We start from the raw sequence: 20186 nt of genomic DNA, 5'->3' as shown, positions 1-20186 counted from the left end.
GGATGGACCTAGAGGGTATCATGCTGAATAAAGACAGAAGGAGAGGGACAGATAGAGAATGATCCCTCTTATATAGAAGACAAACATATGGGAGCAACAAATGGCCAAATGCGACAGAACTGGAGACAGAACTGAGAACTACAGAACTGAGCTTACCTGTAGAGGAAGGGGAGGGACAGGAGAGGGGACAATATGAGAGGAGTCCCAAGGACAGGGGCGGACAAAAGCGGGTACACTGATGGCAGATGTAGTGCTGGAACCACATATGCACAAAACCATCATTAACATAATTATCATGCCTTATTTAAATGAGGGGGGGAGAAAGGGGTTAGTTATGGGAAAATTTCTAATCTTATTTCTTTTTAACTAAAATTGCCTCCTGTGAACTATGGCCATTAGATAATAGGGTTCTTTCTACATTATAGCTCCTTTAAATTGACTGGTATAAACCTATTCTCAAGATATGCATTACTCCTGGATGAAATCATTATAAATCTAGTTTTCAGTGCAATAAGCTTGAGGTCTGGACCCTGGATGCAAAGTGACCACATGTATGTCCCCTAGAGTCAGTCTAAATCATTCCAACATCCAAACTCACCTTAACTTCATAATGCTTAACTATACACTCTAGTCAACACTACACAACCAATCTGTGTCAAAGAGGCCACAAAGTATTCTTCACCGACTCCTTACTTTCTCTTTCTCCTCTTAATCAAATTGACAGAAACTAAAGCACATTCCAAAGGCATCAAGCGGAGCCGCTAAAATGAAAAGGAGACGGTAGAGAAGCATGCTTTTGCACTAACCTTTCATGTCTAAAGACATGGATTCAAGTATAAATCAAACACTAAAGCTTAGCAGTCACATCTAAAAACCCCAGGTGGATATGCATCCTAGTCATAAAACTTTTACAATATGACAAGCTGGAAAACGGAGCAGATGGGAACAATGGGCAAATTTGCCCAAGTAAGGTCCATGATCATTAAAAGACTAGGTCACAGAAAATGAAGTACAATAAATGTCCCAGAAACCCGCTCTTTCAATATTCTCACAAATCAAACAAAAAAAGTACTGTATTTCTGAGAATTAATTAGGGAAATAGGAAAATGGGGAGAGGAAAGCCTACTTTAATATATTCATTTATTCCTATTCCCTACTAAAAGCTAAAAAAACAAGTTATTAAAAATAAGAACTAAACTAAGGATTATTCAGCTTTGTTTCCATTTCTCAAACTTATTTCCAGATTAAATGAGACCTATTTACAAATGATGTAGCATTGTTAAAGGAGCAAAAACTAACTAAAATATCTATTTGTAAGGATGTGATTTCCTAAAAATGCCAAACCAAGGAAGCAGAATTTAACAGTTACTAAAAGTTACTCATATTAGAGCTAGAATTCAATTTTCATAGTTGAGTAATAAGTCAGAAAAGAATATTTGGCCCCATTTGAGTTTGAAATTCTTTGCTTAATAATTACCTAACACCATCTTTCTCAGAGCGTTTAAATAAATTCATCGGCATTTCACAGTCCTCTTGTCCCATGACCCCCAGGCAGCCGAGACTGCAGCAGTTTTATCACTGAGTAGACTTTCTTTCACTGCAGCTTGAAAATTGTCAAATTGTAACCACGCATTTATTTAGGCATATATGGGCTCAATATCTGGCAACTATGGTTTGTTATTAATCTTTATGTATACATTTTACTCTTAAGACAACTGTCTTCTCGACAATTTAAAACAATCATGGCAAATTTGCTGCCTGGAAAATAAAAGAACAAGATAAAAACCATTCAGTTCAAACCACTTAAGCTTCATCTACTAGAATACTCACCTCTTTTCTTAAAACAGCAATATAAAAATGTTTTACATCTACAATCTCTTCCTTTGTGTGAAAATGAAAACATGGATATGAACACCTTTCCCAGTTTTTGAAAGTATGTTCTATCAGTAACAATTCTATAATATTCTGAACAACCTTTCCTTGGGGGGCAGGAAGGAGCAGGAGGAGAAAGGATGGGTAATGTCCAACGGTGGCCAGGGCCTATTCCTAGCTGATATTCAAACTAACCCTGGCAGTGTTCAGAGGACCATATGTTTTCTTGGGTCAAACAAAGATTGGCCACAATTCCTGGGCCCACTGAGTAAACTTTTTAATGCATAAAAATGCAAGACAGAAGGGGAAAGGAAGCTACTGTATTCCAATTTTAAGAACAAAACAAATACTTTAGTCAGAATTTAATGTACAAATAAACAAGAATCTAAGCACATACTGTATGGTAAGTTTAAAAGACCATAAAGGATATCAAAGTATACTATCTGGCATAAGGTAAGGGGAATAGGCAGGAAAAAGTTCAGGACTGAGTCCTGAAAAAAGCACAGTGCGACCAGATGGTACAGCAGATAAGGTGCTTGCCTTCCAAGTGGTCAACCCAGGTTCAATCCCGACTCTCCCCATGTGGTGACTCGAGTTCCGTGAGGAGTCAGAGTGAGGAGTACGCACTGAACACTGCCAGATATGGCCCCAAAATAAAATAAAAAATAAAATGAAAAGCATACATTACTCAAACAACAGAAGTGTTGTGGAAGGGCACAGTTACAGCTTCAGACTAGGCACAACACATTGCAGAGGGAGAGGAATGGAATTAACACAACACATGCAACTGTGAACTAATAACTAGGTTTGCTATTCAGTACTTGAGAAACAGAATAAACTACACAGGACCTTATAAATCACCCAATAAATCTGATAGGGCCATGCATTATTTCCCCTCACTTGATAAAATGGTTAAATCATTGATTCTTATAGCAGTGTGATTCTACTATAACCTACTTCCAATTTCACAAAACCTAAGACATCACTGAAAAAGTAAAACCAAAAAAATCAAAAGCATTCTTAACAGGATCAGGTTCAGAACAGGTTCTGAAATTTTCAACAGTATGATCAACGGCTGTACCTAGACGAATAAAACTCATCAGCCCAAACGCTAAGACATAAAAAGAGTTTCTGTTTAAGAGCAGTTCCTGCACAATGTTATAAACATGGTGCATTTTACCCCTTAAGAAAAACAAAGAGGGTTTTTGATGGTTTCTAAAGAACATGAGTTAACACTAACACAAGCTCTCACAGAAGAATAAGCGTTGAGGTTTCCAAACCACTGAGAAATAAAAAGGCACAATTTTGTTAGGAGCAAAGACTTTAAAAAGAACTCATCTCCAATTAGCATCATAAAAGACACAGGATGCTTATTCTCATTAATTTTTAATTCCATTTTAAAGCTTTAAAAATCAATACATTAAAAGCCCTGAGAAAATGGTTAACCACTCTAGGCAATACAGATAACATATACATGTTAACACATGTTAATAGCTATCTCATGAAACAGTAGTATACAACTTGTTATACTCTTCATTATAGGTGAAGAATCGAGATGGGGGGTTCTGGGTGGATACCACAAAGGGCTAAAGTGCATGCCTGCCATGTGGAGTCCAGGCGTTTCACTGAATTTCAAGGACTAAGCAGGGCCGGGGATAGCTCTGCTAGTCCCAGCATTGCAGAGGAGGACGAAAACAAAACAAAACAAAAAAAATCATTTAGATCACTGATGAATGTTACCCACTAACCAAAATGTTTAGAGATCTTATTCGTGGTCCAGGGAGATAACTCACAGGCACATGTTTTGCATGCAAGGAGTGCACCTAACTTTGATTCCCAGAACCACATGGTCCCTAGCACTGTTGAGACAAGCATCTGAACACCACTGCCAAGTATGACCTGTCCCCCAAAATGAAGTTTCATTCCCAGAAACTCATTACAGCTCAGGATAGGCTTGATTATCAGTTAAGTTGCTACTCTACTATTCTTTGATAACTAAAATAACGTATATATTTTAAGGGGTTATTGTCTGTCTCTCTCCATATACACACGTTGATCATTATCATGTCACATTATCTTTTCGCTACCAAAAAATTTCAAAAGTAAAAGAAATGCATAGTGATAATGCTATGCTACATTAAAATCTACAAGTTCAGTTAACACAAATTCTAATGTTGCATATACTATTTGAAAAATGTGAATGGTTATAAAAATTACATTTGAACCTTTCATCAAAATAATTGGAAAACTTGGAACACATGAATACACATAAAATTTCAATAGACAAGAAAATGAAATGGATTAATTGCACAATAATATTGATTTTTATTTCTTAAATATTAATTCTTCAGACTTAGAATTTCACCCATAATATGAGTAATGATAATATGAAACATAACGCCTGTCTCAAAAAACAATAATCTGAAGAGATCTTGATTCCATACATAACTTTATTTCCCTAACACTTGAGATTTGACCTTTTTAATATCATAATGACACACAGGTTATAACTGAGCTAAGTCCGATAAAAATTTCCATTAATATTCAATGTTTATAAAAGTCACAGCAAGGGCCAGAAAAGTAACTTACTGGTAGACCACATGCCTTGAATGTGTGAGGCTCTAGCGTAGGTAAACATACTGAGAGCCTGAGAACTTACCTAAATTAATCAAAGTGAAAATGAAAACAAGTTCTCAGAAGGTACAGCTTAATTAAAAATTAAACTTTAATTACTGAGATGTTGACATACTATTCAATTAAAAAAAGAAAGAAAGAAGAAAGAAAAAAACCAGGTCACTTTGACACTATTTTTCCAGGAAAAAAAATAATACCAAAGGACAAAAATTTACACCGAAGCACAAAGCCTCACCACTGCAAGTATTTCTTCTTTCTAATTAAGATTTATTCCATATGCAAGTGGAGACAACAAACTATAAAGCACTTGGCAGCAGAAGTTTCTCTAGGGAGTAAAGAGAGCTCAAAGGGTTGGAGTACGTGCCTTGTAGAAAGAAGCCCCAGGTTCACTCCCCAGCACCTAAGGTCCCCAGGCTGGGCCATGAGGGACCCCTAAGCATGAAGTTGGTAGTGGATCCAGAACATGGCAGATGTGTCCAAGAAATGAAACAAAAAAATTCCCCAGATATTAAAGAGTTATTCAAATGAAGACTGGAAAGAAACATTACATGGGAGGTTTTATTGTTGTCGTTGTTGTTGTTGTTTTAAGCATCTCAGCAAAAGAATCATGAAAGGTTCTTGGAATATGTATCTGCTGTGATACAAGTATTCACAAAATAGCTCTATCGTTGTGATCTGAATAGAAGATTCAACTCAGTTATTTTATTTCTATATTAAAACACTTCGTTAAAATTTTTAAAGGGTAACAATTTGGCCCCCTTTAGAACAGGAGTAAGGTTGGAGCAAGGATAATTCAGAACAACAGTACATAATTTCCAAATGACATAAGAATCTCTAATATGTAAAAGTTGCATTTTTAAGGCTTCATCACCAAGAGGTAAGTAATCATTTAAAAATAAAAGAAAAACTCCACATTTTCAAATTTGATAGATGTCCAGATACTAAAGATGGACAAATACTGAAGACAGACAGCATATACTGTATATAATTCTATTTAAATAAAATCTTCAGAACACGTAAACACAAAGAAATAGAGAAAAGATTAGTAGCTTCCAGGAGCTGGTGAGAAGACAGAACGGAAGTAAAATGTTTACAGTTATATTTTTTTATGAAAATGATATACCTTCAAAACTTAGTAAATTACTAAAAATCACTGAACCATAGACTTTCCAGTGACAAATGGTATACTACAGTACTGATTATAGCATACATTTTAAGTATTAGCTCTGTTAAACAGAAAACTATCACACTGACAATTAAATTTTTTAAAAATCTGGCAGAATTCATGTCATTCTACAGACACCCTTCAGAGCTTTCCACCTACTCCCATAATTCTTTCTGTACCTTGGCAAGGCGGCTCATTTGATCTTCTGAGAGAGTACTACTTGTTCTGCCAGGAGTTTTTGTGGGTTCTGATCCATCTGCTTCTACATTAGGCCAGACTTTCAAGTCATGCATCCCTTGACGAAACATGCTAGGAGAAAAGAGAATGTTCGGGGCAGAAGTAAATTAATGTAGTTCATTACAGGATACTTTGGATTCCTAAACAGAGAGAATTCTACACAAATAAATGCATGTCTCTCTTGCCAAGCTTTAAGCCCCCAGTGGATTGTAAAGCAATTAACTAAGCAACTAAAATCCATGTAAGACTTTTCACATGCCATTCTTTCTCCTCCAAGCAGTTAGAACTGGTACAGAGAATTCTCTGGTAGCATGGAAGAGAAGACGCAGCAGTGAAGCCAACACCCCTTTTCATTTAAGTAGAAATCTTCGAAATAATGTAGACCAAATCCTACCCAACGGAAGAATGCCATGTTCACAATGACTAAGTCCATGATTTAAATAATTTTGTAGTTGTCCTCTTTAAGAGGTAATCCAGCACAGTAGATAAAAGAGTTCAACTACCATGTTTTGAATCCTAGCCTTGTAATGTATTACCCATAGGGCCACGAGTAAATTACTTAATTTCTCGGAGTCTTGGTATACTACAGGAAATGGAATTACAGAGTAACTATGTAGCTCAGAGGGAAGTTGGAAAAGACAAATTATTAAAAGTAAATGATTCATGTACCTACATAAATATTATTAACCTCTTAATAATAAAAACAACGCTAATCCTTTCATTAGGCACAGTTGTTTTTTTCCAAATTCCTTTTCCTAAGAAAGATATTTAGAAGAAAAATAGTAGATTCACAAAAAAAAAAAAAAAAACTTCTACCTCAATAAATAAGGAATTTAATATATATCCAGAATTTAGTCTAAACATAGTGATTCTGCGTTAAGGAGAAGGCCATTTTGATATTTGTCTATCTCCTTCAGACCACGACAAGGTCTGAAGACTGAAGAAACTCATCAAGAAGTTTTATACCATCTTTTTTTAAAATATGCTACTGTCAAGTTTCTATAGTTTGATTTTCTATGCAAGGCTGAAATACATTCTTTATTAGCATGGTTTTTTAAGTGTTCTTTTAAATAAGGCCTTTCATACAACTACAGGCTACTCAAATACATTCTTCCAAAGCAGAAAAAAACACTCAAAATATTACTGTTACTTTGAGTCTTATGAGTACAAGCCAAAGAAGCCCAAAGTATTTTGCATGTTCTCACATTTAATGTACTTTTTTCAAAATAAGATCTAATTTGGCTATACCGATGGTATTTTCTGTCTATCTAAACAATGCTTAACTAAAATAAGTTGGCATAAAATTTGTAACTATTATTATCAAGTTCTGACTAGTGGACAACTTCTTCACAGATTTTCCTGAGGAAATAAAGTGGATTTTCTATAATATATGTTAATGAAACCGTAAACATTTTATTTAATTTATTGGCAGTGCCTGGGAATCAAACTTGGGGCCTCAAAAATGCAAGGAAAGTACTCTACTATAGAACCCAAATCTGGCTCCTGACATAAAGATTATCTATATAAGACATCTACAGATTTATAAGATTACTGGTGGCATCTGTCATAAGGTCCCTAAAGTTGACAATAAAACAGGAAATACACAGCAATCCTATCTACAAAAACTTACCACAATAGGCCCAACAGAAAACAGACTGGTTGCTTACGAAGAATTCTCAGTATAGATCATACTGAACATTAAAAGAAGTTACATTATCAAAAAAACACACTTTTATATAAAGTTGATTTTCTTCCTCTTTTAGCTGAGAGAGAGAGAGTCAATATCACGCAAATCCGCTCAGTTTCTAGGAAACCGGGTACAGTGAGGTAACCATCCCTTTAAACAAATATCCTTAACTGCATCTTTAGAAACAGCAGAGGGCCCCACATCCTTCTCTTCACCTCTCCACTCTGCAGCGAATACTCGGACTGCCCGAACTTAACTAAATCAACAATAAGCACATTTGGCAGGCAGGCAGTTTACTAAATGATTTAGGTGCCTGGGGATGGATCTGGAGAAGAGATTTAAGGATGGGAAACGTGCAGGGGTGGGGGTGTTGCCAAGTGACTCAAATGATCAAGTGAACATATTATTTTCTTTTGACACTAATGGAACCTTTGCAGAGAGTTACACAGCCTCCAGGTGGCAAGCCAGAAGATGCTCGGAGCATCATGTCCACTTGGGAAATTAAGCCAAACAGGCAAGACAGAAGAAACAGCACAGCAGGATTTCCTTCCGACGCCAGCAGAGGCCCCAGCAACAGCTGCTGTTGATGCTTCAGCTCCGAGTGCCAAGTCACTTCAGCAGCAACGGCCCTGACTTCAGAATTCACATTTGGAGAGAAGGAAAGAAAAAAAAAAATCTGCAGAAGGAATTTGCAGCACGCCTAAAGTTCTTTGCCAACTCAACCTAATGATCAATCCATTCTTCAGCTACTTAGAAATCTCACAAGCTAGACTTGCAAAATGAGAACCATTACTTATTCTAGCCATATCCTAACAGATTCGTCTTTCAATTATTAACTATTCTTCTGGAACTATTGCCACACACTGACTCAAGTATACAGAAAAGATATTAACAAATAACAAGAAGTTGGTAGTCACCAGATTCCAAACACTTTGAAGAATGATTATACTTTGAAGACCACTTGCGAAAAAAGCTAGAGCCCAAATAGGGCTCTTTGGAGAGTGATGAAGAGTGCAACTGTTTTTTTGTTTCATGACTTCGGAAATATCTCAAGAAATTAAGTTTTCCTAAGTCAGGAGAACTGACGCCATGTGATAGGATTCTTAATGGCAGGAAAAAGAAACTTTGCATAGGCTGCCTGCTGATAGCACCGCAAGACTCATGTAACATCTTTCCCTGGATGTCAGCAAAACACAAAGCAGGGAAACAGCTGTGGCCCAGCAGTACAAGTGGATGGATATGTGTACTCCGTTCCAGCACCAGCAATACTCTATCAAATCCTTCCACTAGACACAGCTGCATCTGGAGCCAAGTGCCATGCTTGAGAATACCTGGGCTTGTACTCCAGTTCACCCCGATTCACACTCAAGGAAAGGACCAAGGACAAAGAGGAAAAAGAACTATTGCAATGGTACAGGGGTTCTGGAAATCCTATTTAAGGGGATCCCTCCCATAATTTGGGTGCTTCTCTATGTTCTTTTCTCTTCCTTTCATTTCAATAAAATATTTTCTGTATTAAGCCATTCAAAACAACAAGAAGAATATGCGTATTGAAGGAATTCTTTGATCTTTTTTTTTAAGAATTCAGAACATACATCAGTCTAAGAGAGAAAAGAAGCTAGTGAACTAGTTATTTTTGCGTTTCTTCCATTGTTCTTCAAAGGTTTCCCATAAAAAACCTCTATTAGCATCCAAAGTCGGGGCCAGAGAGATAGTACAGCAGGTAGGACACTACTAGCCTTGCAAGCTGCAAACCTGGACTCAATTTCCAGCACCCCATATGGACCCCTGAGCGGGCCGGGAGTGATCACAGAGCAGACTCAGGCGTAAGCCCTGAGCACTGCCAGGTGGAGCCCCGAAACAAAATAACATCAGCTAAAACACATCTAATGTTATCTGGCTAACTTCCCAACAGCTACATAGGGGTTAGACTAGTTAACAACGAAAATGTCAATGTAAATTAACCTTACCTTTAAATTAAGCAAGTCAGATGACTATCCCCTTTATAGCTAAGCACTATTTTAATGAAAAGATATCTTTGCAGGTATTACAGACATATTTTGCAAATTAAATAGGTTCAGTGAAATTTTTTTGCATTTTGGTTTTTCCAACTTCTAAAACTTAGTAACTGTTATTCTTATCACATTTGCTTTTAGAGCCTGGCGAGCTTCTGAGAGTATCTTGCCCGCACGGCAAAGCCTGGCAAGCTAACCGTGATGTATTCGATATGTCAAACACAGTAACAAGTCTCACAATGTTACTGGGCCCACTCAAGCAAATTGATGAACAACGGGCGGAGAGTAACAGTGACAGTGATGTTATTTCCAGGTATAATCAGGACACTACATTTTTATTTCAAAAGAGGAGGAGGGAAACAAAATATTCTATTTTAAATAAAAGTATTAATTACATAAAAGCATACTTGGCACGTAAATTTAGAAGGTCTAAAAACGCTAAACAATACATTTGAGAAGCCCTGTTCTAAGTAAAGCAGAAGTAGTACTGCTCTCCAGGTTGTTTCATTTTCAGTTGACATTAGTCTTGTTCAGGATAAGAAAGAATAGCATTAAATATCATCCAGTTAAAAGTTAAGTGAAAATGGATGACTTTGATAACTTTCAAAAACGCAAGTCTGGAGCAGAAATAGCTGCTCCAGGTGGGCAGGGTTCTGCATCAATCCCTCCACCAGAGTTACAATATACTTCAACCTATTGGCAATCCATCCCACAACAATGAGCACTGGTCCCGAGGTATCTATCCAAAGAACAACAATAATAACCACAAAAATTAATCCAAAAAGAAAAATCGAATGCATACTCATGTTCACTGCAGCACCATTTTTACCATAGTTAAGATTTGGAAAAGGCCCTAGAACATCAACACATGACTATAGGAAGCATGGAGTGCTACTCTGTCATTTAAGCTGAAGAAAGGATGCCTCCTTTGCAACAAAGAAGATGAAACCTTAGGTGAAAGATAAGTCAAATAAGAAAGTGAAAAACAATTATCAGAGCCCAACTCATTCTTAAGTGGGTTAATAGTAAAAAAGTTATAGAATCTTCCTTCCTTGTGGGCCAGAGATAGTACAGGGATGCCTGCCTTGCATGCAGCCAACCCAGTTTACTCCTCATTACCATATATGGTCCCTGGAGTGCCACCTGGGTGACTCCCAAGCACAGACCTAGGGATAAGCCTTGAGCACAGAGAGGTGTAGCCCTATCCATCCCTTCTCAAAAATTCTTCCTTTCTTATATAAATCACAACGCAGGGTAATAAAAAACAATAAAAACCCAAATTCATTAGAGCAAAGCTTAATTTATAAACAGAGAAAGAATAATAGAATTATACCAACTCTCTAAGACTGAACAATGATTCCTCTATCCAAGAAGGGATGGAGCTAAATTAACAACTTTCTCGTGTAACTTTGTAACCTTTTGTTGTTTACAAACCCCAGATATTGCACTATTACCTGGTATAGTCGTAGTTCTGCTGTGAGCCCAGATATCACTCTATAGCCACATCATGCGACAAGGGAGAAAAAAACGGGAAAAAAAAAAAAACTACTAACAAGGCTGTTAGTATATTCCAAAATCCATTTTTTTCCTAAAAGAAAGAAATTAGTTTCCAAGGACTACCTTTAAGTAAAAGTGACATTACCCACCATTAATGGCAGAACAATATAAACTGTTCTCATCTGTGATTACTGTAGGATATGTGTGAAATTTAAAAATCCACAGGGGAGGCTGGAGCAATAGCACAGTGGGTAGGGTGTTTGCCTTGCACATGGCCAACCCGGGTTCAATTCCCAGCATCCCATATGGTTCCCCGAGCACCACCACCAGGAGTGATTCCTGAGTGCAAGCCTGGACTAACCCCTGAGAATCTCCAGGTGTGACCCAAAAAAAAAAAAAATCCACAGGGACTTTTTTATTCTTTTGAATGTGTGCCAATCTCTGTGGTGTGAGATGATATCTCATTGTTGTTTTGATTTGCATCTCCTGATGGCTAGCAATGTGGAGCATTTTTTTCATGTACCTTTTGGCCATTCATATTTCTTTTTTGAGGAAACTTCTGTTCATTTATTCTCCCCATTTTTTGATGAGGTTGGAGGTTTTTTTCTTGTACAATTCTACTAATGTCTTGTCTATCCTGGATATTAACCCCTTCTCAGGTGGGTATTGGGTAAATATTCTTTCCCATTCTATGGGCTCTTTCTGTATTTTGGTCTCTTTTGAAAGGCAGTCGATACACGGGACAGGTAGATTGCTCCACAGCTGGAAGCCTGCCTCATGAGCAAAGGGGAGAAAGCAGCTGGAATAGAGAAGAGATCACTAAGAAAATGATGGCCCGAGGAATCGGTCGGGATGGGAGATGTGTGCAAAAAGTAGATAAAAGGACCAAACATGATGACCTCTCAGTGTCTGTACTGCAAACCATAATGCCCAAAAGAAGAGAGAGAGTATGGGGAATATTGTCTGCTATGGAGGCAGGGGGAGGGTGGGAAAGGGGGGGTATACCGGGGATATTGGTGGTGGGGAATGTGCACTGGCGAAGGGATGGGTGTTTGACCATTGTGTGATTGTAACCCAAACATGAAAGCTTGTAACTATCTCATAGTGATTCAATAAAATTTAAAAAAAAAAAAAAAAAAGAAGATAATTTTATCTTACCCATATTTTCCAAAGAGAGAAACTGTTGTTCCACCCACAGGTACTGCCTTTCCTGGTCCATACACATCCCAAATGGTCAGGGCCACTTGAGCATTCCTGGGGAGATCAGGGTACTTCACAGGTAATTTCAGCCACTCGTTCCAGCTAGAAACAAAATTAGCATAAACATAAAGCTAAGGAAACAGATAACAGAAATACCTATGTGTGCACGTAAAAGTTTTATACATAATGTTTAAATTATCAAACCACAGAATGAGATTCGGAAAGACAGAATGCCCCCAAAAGCTGAAATCAGTACCATGGAAAAAAAAAAGTGGCAGTTGCATTAATCTTGTTCTGTAGGCAGCTTTCATTTTAACTGCAGTACAACAAAAAAGGTTTTCTTTAATACAGCTCAGAACAATTACTCTAGATAACTGCTAAATCCCTTAAACGAAAAATGAAATAATATTACTAAGGCACAATGAATAAGATATGGTTAATAAAAATCTGGGAACGTGACCAAATCTTTTAGAAGGTTTTTGAACCAAATTATGATTTTTCTATGAGCATGCTCCACAAGTTTTAGATATTAAAAATCGAAAAAAATCAAAATTACTTCTATTAATTCAAAACAACGCTAAGGGCAACATGGTCTAATAATGCATAGCAGTGCTATAACAATGAAAATCTACCAAAAACTTAAGGAAGAGGAAGTCGCCAATGCACTAACTTTAAAACAAGAAGTTCAGATTATTCTAGCAGCCCTGGGACAATGTTTCATGTCAGTTTTCTATTCCTCAAATTATTTTATTAATAATGATGATGCTTAACTAGCAGTTTTTTTATGTTTTCAAATGTTTGCATATGATTTTATTAAGCAGTGTTTGCTTTTAACAATAAAGTAAGATGGAGAAGCTGTTTTTACTCTCTATTCACCATTTAAAATTTTCTTCTGCATTCAAGCTTCATGTTGGATTTGATCAATTCAACTCCCTAGAACAGATGGCTTTTAAAATCCCAAAAGAATGCTGCACAAACAATACACAGAGAAATAATCAACACATGCACTGAATTGCTTCTCTGTTTATTTATAATTATTCCAAAAGGGGCATGTGCCAGTTGAGTCAAATATATTGGAGCAAATTGAACAGCAATTTCAAAAACCTGGGGCTGGAAAGATAGTACAGGTGTTAAGTTGCACGCTTTGCATGCAGCCGGCCTGAACCCCAGGAGCACAGGGTCCCCAAGCACAACCAGGTACAGTTCTGGGAGTGCTCCAGAGCACCACAGTGGTGAAACTTGTAATCCTGGGCACTTCTGGAACTTTTCACTGCACAGGCCAGTGGCCAAAACTTGCCAGGAAAGCTTCAGGGGTTCCTGAGCACTGCCTGGCAGACCCCCCAAAAAATGAAATCAAACAAATTAAACACACTTAAATGACTGTATTATCATATAACTTTAAGGATGCACAGACAATGAGACATGGCTTTCAATTTTAGGAAAATCACTATCACTATCACTGTCCTCCCGTTGTCCATTGATTTGCTCAAGCGGACCCAGTAACATCTCCATTGTGAGACTTTGTTGTCACAGTGTTTGGCATATCGAATACGTCACAGGTAGCTTGCCAGGCTTTGCCTTGCAGGCAAGATACTCTTGGTAGCTTGCCAGGCTCTCCAAGAGGGGCAGAGGAATCGAACTGGGGTCAGCCATGTTGGCTGCATGCAAGGCAAATGCCCTATCCACTGTGCTAAATCACACTATCAATAAATTATTTTTTCAATAACATTTTTAAAAGAAAAAAGGGCAAGCTTAAAAATGCCGTTCTCCTGGGTTCAATCCCCAGCACCACCAAAAAGAAAAAAAAGAAAGTAAAATAAAATAAAATTCCACTCTAGCACAGATTAATTTAAAGGATTAGAGGAAAGTAATTACTAGTCGCATCATGGGCTACACTGTAAAAGAAAGCCCTATGTAAGCAGTGCCGATCTTGTGCCAATGAACAAAGCACAGAGGTTAATTAACACAGGCCAAAGTTAAAGACAAGAGCCAAAATGTCTGTTAAAAAAAAAAAAAGGTACTGTAAAACTTCTCATCTTCATACTGTCCTTGACTGGCAAGGAGACTGACACATAACCAAACTAGTATTTGCCTCAAACTGTGCCACCCAACACCAGGCCCCAGTAACTCTTTAAGTTAACCTGGCTTACATGGCTGGACGACGACAAAATAGTTCTTTCACACAACAACAACAACACTGTCCTCCCGTTGTTCATCGATTTGCTCGAGCGGGCCCAGTAACGTCTCCATTGTGAGACTTCTTGTTACTGTGTTTGGCATACTGAATACTCTCGGTAGCTTGCCAGGCTCTCTGAGAGGGGTGGAGGAATCGAACCTGGCTCGGCCAGGCTGGCTACGTGCAAGGCAAACACACTACCGCTGTGCTATCACTCCAGCCAGTTCTTTCATAAAAATGAATTTACAGCTAAAAGACTCGGAAACTTCACCAGACATTTCAGAACTTACACAAAATTCCAGTCAGGCATAAAATTCTTTTTTAAAAAATAAAATAAATCTTGAACACCATTTTGTTCTCTTCCTTGCCTTGTTATTTTTTCCCCATAATCAAAATCTTATTAAGTTCACCTAATAGCTTTTAACTTATAACTCATTAAACTCACTTAACAACTTTCAAAACATAATTTCTGATTCCAGCAGCTTGTATCCTAACCCAAATATCACAGTATCAACTCTTGAGTCTGACTCACATACTCCTCAATGTGGAATTTTAAGTTACATTAGATTGTTAACACATGCCCCTCTAAAGTCAACTCAAGTCCTTTTGAGAGGAACGAAATATGGTTCCCTGAGTCTTCCCTGAGCCCCACAACAAGAGTGACCCCTGAGCACAGTGACAGCACTTCAGTCCTGAGTCCAGTCACATGTGACACAAAACAAACAAGAAACAACAAACCTACACCATATAGTTTATGAAGTAAGCGCCAAAAGCTAAGTTAAGAAATCACAATTCTGTTGTGGAAATACAGAAACCTCATTTTATTTACCTTGCATTCCTACAACAGTTTGCTAATGTAGCACACTCAGTAAACGGTGAATTAAGCTTTGTAAAGTTCTACATTTAAAGAAACTGTTTAAAATTTATTTGATGGTAATAGGTCTCGAAAAGAACTGAGCTCAGGGGCCAAAGAAATAGTACAGTGGGTAGGGTGCTTATGGCATGTGGCCAACCAGCGTTTGATCGCCAGCACCACATATAGTTTACTGAGCAATGCCAGAAGTGATCCCTGAGCACAGAGCCAGGAGTAACCCATGAACGCTACCTGGTGTGGCTGAAAACAAAATAAAACAAAAGAAAAAATCACTAAGCTCGGGATCAGAGAGATAGTACAGGAATTATGGCATTTAACTTGCAAGCAACCATCCCCATATCGATACTTGGTACTACATATGGTGCCCTAAACACTGCCTGGCGTGACCACTAAGCACAGACCCAGGAATAGACTTGAGCACTGCTGAGTATTGTCCAACATCCGCCCTGGTCTAAATAAATAAATAAATAAATAAACAGAACTCAAAGCATCAGAGTAGAAATATATGGAACTATTTTAGTGTGTTTATGTTTCTGGAGACTTAGCATGATAAGAAAATTTTCTGGACATTTTATTTTTGTTCTGGACATATAAAATAGTCCAAGTTTTTATAAAAGTATATCAATAGAATTAATACAAATTCGCTTCTGCCAAAATGCTATTATAATACTAATATGTGTAATGCTTTTACTACTTGAACAGGTTATTGTTCTAAACTAGTCCATCAATGCTTATAAGGTTTTAGAGAAACTTCTCTGCATTCACTACCCAACACATACTTGCAATACCTATAAATAAATCCAGTATGCTCAGAACCCACTATATTCAAGAAAACTTACTTCCATCTTGTACTAAATGCCTTGTAGGATGTTCTCACTGGCAAGGCCAAAGGCTTTCCTTCTGCAAAAACTTGACAAGTAACATAAAGATCTGAGCACGTGTCTTGGTACAGTCCTGAGAACTTCAACATTGGATCTTCTAGAACAGCTTTATAACTCTTCTGTTCTCTCTTTCCTTCCAAACTTCCTCTGGAAACATAAGAACAATGTTTAGTTATACATCTTTAAGCATATGCACAAAATATGTTATTAGGTCATGTCAAAGTAGCCTTAGGCTATACGAACATTTTATTAAAAACTGAAGCTACATTAACATCTGATAAAAATCTCCTAAAATCCTAACTGTATCTAACATCAATCATTGCCACCTTATCACCATAAAAAACATACACAGAACACTAAGGAGAGTTTAAAACATTGCTTTGACATCAAGATCGTGTCAAATATTAGGACAGGCATTTTAGATATTTCTTATTTCTAGATAAGCAGTGATGCCTGATTTTAAAAAAAAATTGTAAAGGTAGAGAAACAAGATGAGCTATAAGGCACTGCAAGTTGCTGAGGTAGCCAAATGTTAAAACTTTTGTGAGCAGCAGAGTGGATAGAGAAAGTTAGGGGGAACAATGAAATACCAAATGCAGTGCCTGAGGCAAAGTGAACAATCAAAATCCATCAATTGAGATATGTGACATGAGAACTATTTTTCTTTACATGCTTTTGTTAGTAGTTAAACTATAAAAATGGAGAAGAAGGGCTGAAGCAAGACTTAAAAGTCGTAAAAGTCAAAAATAGAAAAGAAAAAGTAGATTAAGGCCAGATGTTGGAATAAACTTAAAAAAATAAATACAGACTGTTCTTTAGCACCCAAGACCACTTGTGGGCGATTAAACTAAGATAGGTTTAATCTTAATTATATCTTCATAATTTGACACTTTCTATCATAAATTACTTAATGGATCATGTTATCAATTACCAAAACAGTCTAAGAAATTGCAAGAGTAGAATTAAGAGTTGTAAGACAATGATGAGCTCAGGTTTTAGACTGCTTTTAAAGCATTTTGGAGACTTTCTAATTGACCATGCCTTAAAAAGGTAGAAAAAGAAATATCTGGAAATGATCACTCTGGACAAGAACGGAGTGTTAAAAGTAGGTAAAGAGGTATACATGATAACCTTCCAGTATCTGTATTGCAAACCACAATGCCCCTAAATGTGGGGGGGGGGGGGGAGGGAGAGAGAACAGAGGGAAGGGGGGGGAGAGAGAGAGAGAGAGAGAGAGAGAGAGAGAGAGAGAGAAGCACCTGCCACAGAGGCAGGCAGGGGTGGGGGTGGGGGGAACCTGGGAGAGAACCTGGGGACACTGGTGCTGGGAAATGTACACTGGTGGAGAAATGGGTGTTGGAACACTCTATGACTGAAACTTAATCAGGAACTTCTTTGTAAGGGTCTATGTCACAGTGGTTCAATAAAAATCAGAAAGAAAGAAAGAAAGAAAGAAAGAAAGAAAGAAAGAAAGAAAGATAGATCAAAGTACAGATTGTTATTAAAACTATACAAATAGAATATTTTTTAAAAATTGACCTATGGAGAAAGAGAAACAGAATTTGCAGACAGTACTCTCCTGTTTATGATTCTAAAATTGCAACCTGCCCTCAAAATAAAAAAAAAAATTAAATCTCAGAACCAAAAAAGAAAAAGTATAGCATTTTGCCAACATAACCGTATTTTGTATTTGTCTCAAAATATTCAAGTTCCACTGATCCAGGTTCAATCCCCAGCATCCCATATGGTTCCCTGAGCACCGCCAGGAGTAATCCCTGCTGAGTGCAGGGTCAGGAGTAACCCCTGGGTATCGCTGGGTGTGACCCAAAAAGCAGGGAAAAAAAAGAGAGAGAGAGATTTACGAGCCTTTCAAAATACTCAAGTTGTTTCTTTATTTTGTTTGTTTTATTTGGTTTTGGACCATGCTCGACTGTGTTCAGGATTTACTCCTAGCTCTGCACCCAGGAATAACTTCTGGCACTGGAACCACATGAGATACTGGGGATCAAACTACCATTAGTACTGTGCAAAACAAGCATCCTACCTGCTGTGCTAACACTCTGGCCTGTCTCTTCATATGTTAACAAAGTTCACTTTCACCTTTCTTTTTAATGTTCAGACGTCTCAAAAATGCACTGATACCAAAAAACGCTGAGCAAAGAGACTGAAAGAAAGCCCTTTACCAAGTATTGTCTTTACAAGGGCTGTTTCAACATCGTATGCAGAAATTAAGTGTGTAAAGTATTATGTAAAGTTAGATTAGATGTTGACTGTTTTTTTTTACTAGTACCAACAAATGAAAGGTAAAGATTTGTCCCAGTCTAAAGTGACTTCTGAAATAAAGAGCAATAGTCAGAGGTGCATCTGACAACTTTGAAAATATATTTCATGCTATAGTTACCAACCCATTGCCCGAAGCACATGTGTTCAGTGTGGGACTAATAATTACAGATGATGTTGTGGTTATAATGTGTGATTAGCAGTCACACACGAACCTTCTTCACTGTCTTAAGATGGGCATCATTTCCAACGCAGCCGTACCAGTCCCATTATCATCTCAGGATAGGATGCTTTGTACACAATCACTCAACTGTGGTACCCCAGGATTATCTACTACGATCCTTTTCTCAGATTTTCATAGTCCCTTTGCAATTAACTACTTCCCTCATTCTCCACTTGCTCCCACCTTATTTGCCTAAATAGTGCCTGGTTGTCCCGGGATACCAGTTACCAGAACCTCTCTCACCTTCAGCACAGCTTACACTACCATGTCTGCACTGAGATTCTCCACTACCCCATATGTCTGTTGACACTGCCATCACTTTTGCTATCTATTTTACTCCCTCTATTTCAACTCTAAAGATTGTCCAATTATGAAATGCAGGAAGACTCAAACGAGACTTAAATTGGACTCCTCATCTGAAAAGTGGGGCAGTTAAGAGTCCCTCATAAGGCTGCTGTTGACAGCAAAGGTCAGAAGCTCTGTGACACCTCAGGGTGTCTAGCACAGTTCTCGCAGAAACAGGGCGCTCAATCTTTCTCGCCGGAGGCTGATCACGGGCTTTTATCCTATTCCTCTTCTCTGGCCCTCACCCTCCATTCTGCTCCCGAGCCAGTTCCAGGCCAGTAATCATCATCCCAGCGACCCACATAGTTAATTTCACACCCTCCCCATACTTCAATCCCAGCTATTGCAGCCCCCGACCCTCTTTCCTCTCACATTTTAAGTTGCACGTTGATGTCCAGGTCACAACTGTAGATGTAGTGAAACTTCTCCGCTTCCCCCATGGCCGCACCCCAAAGAAAGCACCTAAAACTAGAAGCAAAGAGCTGCAAAGTCCTAGGGACGCCAGCAGCTGAACACAAAAACTTCCGGTTCCACCTTCAGTCTTGAACGCAGCCAATCGCTGCGCGGAGCGCATCGTCACGTGGCGGAAATTCCGCCCTGATCTTCGGTTCCGCGCATGTGCAACAAGCTTCCACCATCTTGCTTAAGGGTAAGTGAGTTCCGGGAAGAAAGCTATTTGGTTACATTCCAGACTTCCTGTTTTTCTTCCGTCAGCGCTTTTTTTAAAAATAAGGAAAGACGCTTTTAAACTTCAGCGTCATTTAATATTATTGTAAAGGAAAAGTTGATTCATCGTGAATCTGGCCCAGTAGTAGCGTGAATGCCTCACCAGGATCAGATTCTCCAGCACTGCAAAACGATTTTTTTTTTTAATATTCGGAAGCATTTATAACAACGTTCACTAGCTGGTTGATGACTGAAGTGGGAACAAGCCCAAAATTAGAACTTTGCCAAATTAACATTGCTTTGACCTTTGCAAAAACTGTAGATCACCTCACTAATTTTCTATCTCAAGTAAATATCTCGCCAAGTTTTGCTCCAACTCCCAACTTAGATAAAGACAAATAATGCTACTATAAAAAGCCAAAACTCAGGGACTG

The 20186-nt window shown here is 38.1% G+C and overlaps 1 protein-coding gene across 2 annotated transcripts in view; it reads right to left on the bottom strand.

Moving 5' to 3' along the window:
* Positions 1–19603, bottom strand: part of PIK3C3 (phosphatidylinositol 3-kinase catalytic subunit type 3) — a 119169-nt gene extending 99566 nt beyond the window's left edge. For both annotated transcript variants that reach the window (XR_008795530.1, XM_056137944.1), the window contains exons 1-4: positions 19459–19603; positions 16197–16385; positions 12266–12409; positions 5851–5980 (exon numbers count right to left, since the gene is read on the bottom strand). Coding sequence is in view for 1 of the 2 variants with exons in the window: in XM_056137944.1 (XP_055993919.1) it covers positions 5851–5980; positions 12266–12409; positions 16197–16385; positions 19459–19526 (531 nt within the window). In the remaining variant the exon portion in view is untranslated. The remainder of the gene's footprint in view (positions 1–5850; positions 5981–12265; positions 12410–16196; positions 16386–19458) is intronic.
* Between the last annotated feature and the right edge of the window lie 583 nt (positions 19604–20186).

The sequence above is a fragment of the Sorex fumeus genome, unplaced genomic scaffold, assembly GCF_029834395.1.
Source record: "Sorex fumeus unplaced genomic scaffold, SorFum_2.1 ptg000128l, whole genome shotgun sequence".
Taxonomy (NCBI): Eukaryota; Metazoa; Chordata; class Mammalia; order Eulipotyphla; family Soricidae; genus Sorex; species Sorex fumeus.
This window is presented reverse-complemented; position numbering and strand designations above follow the sequence as displayed.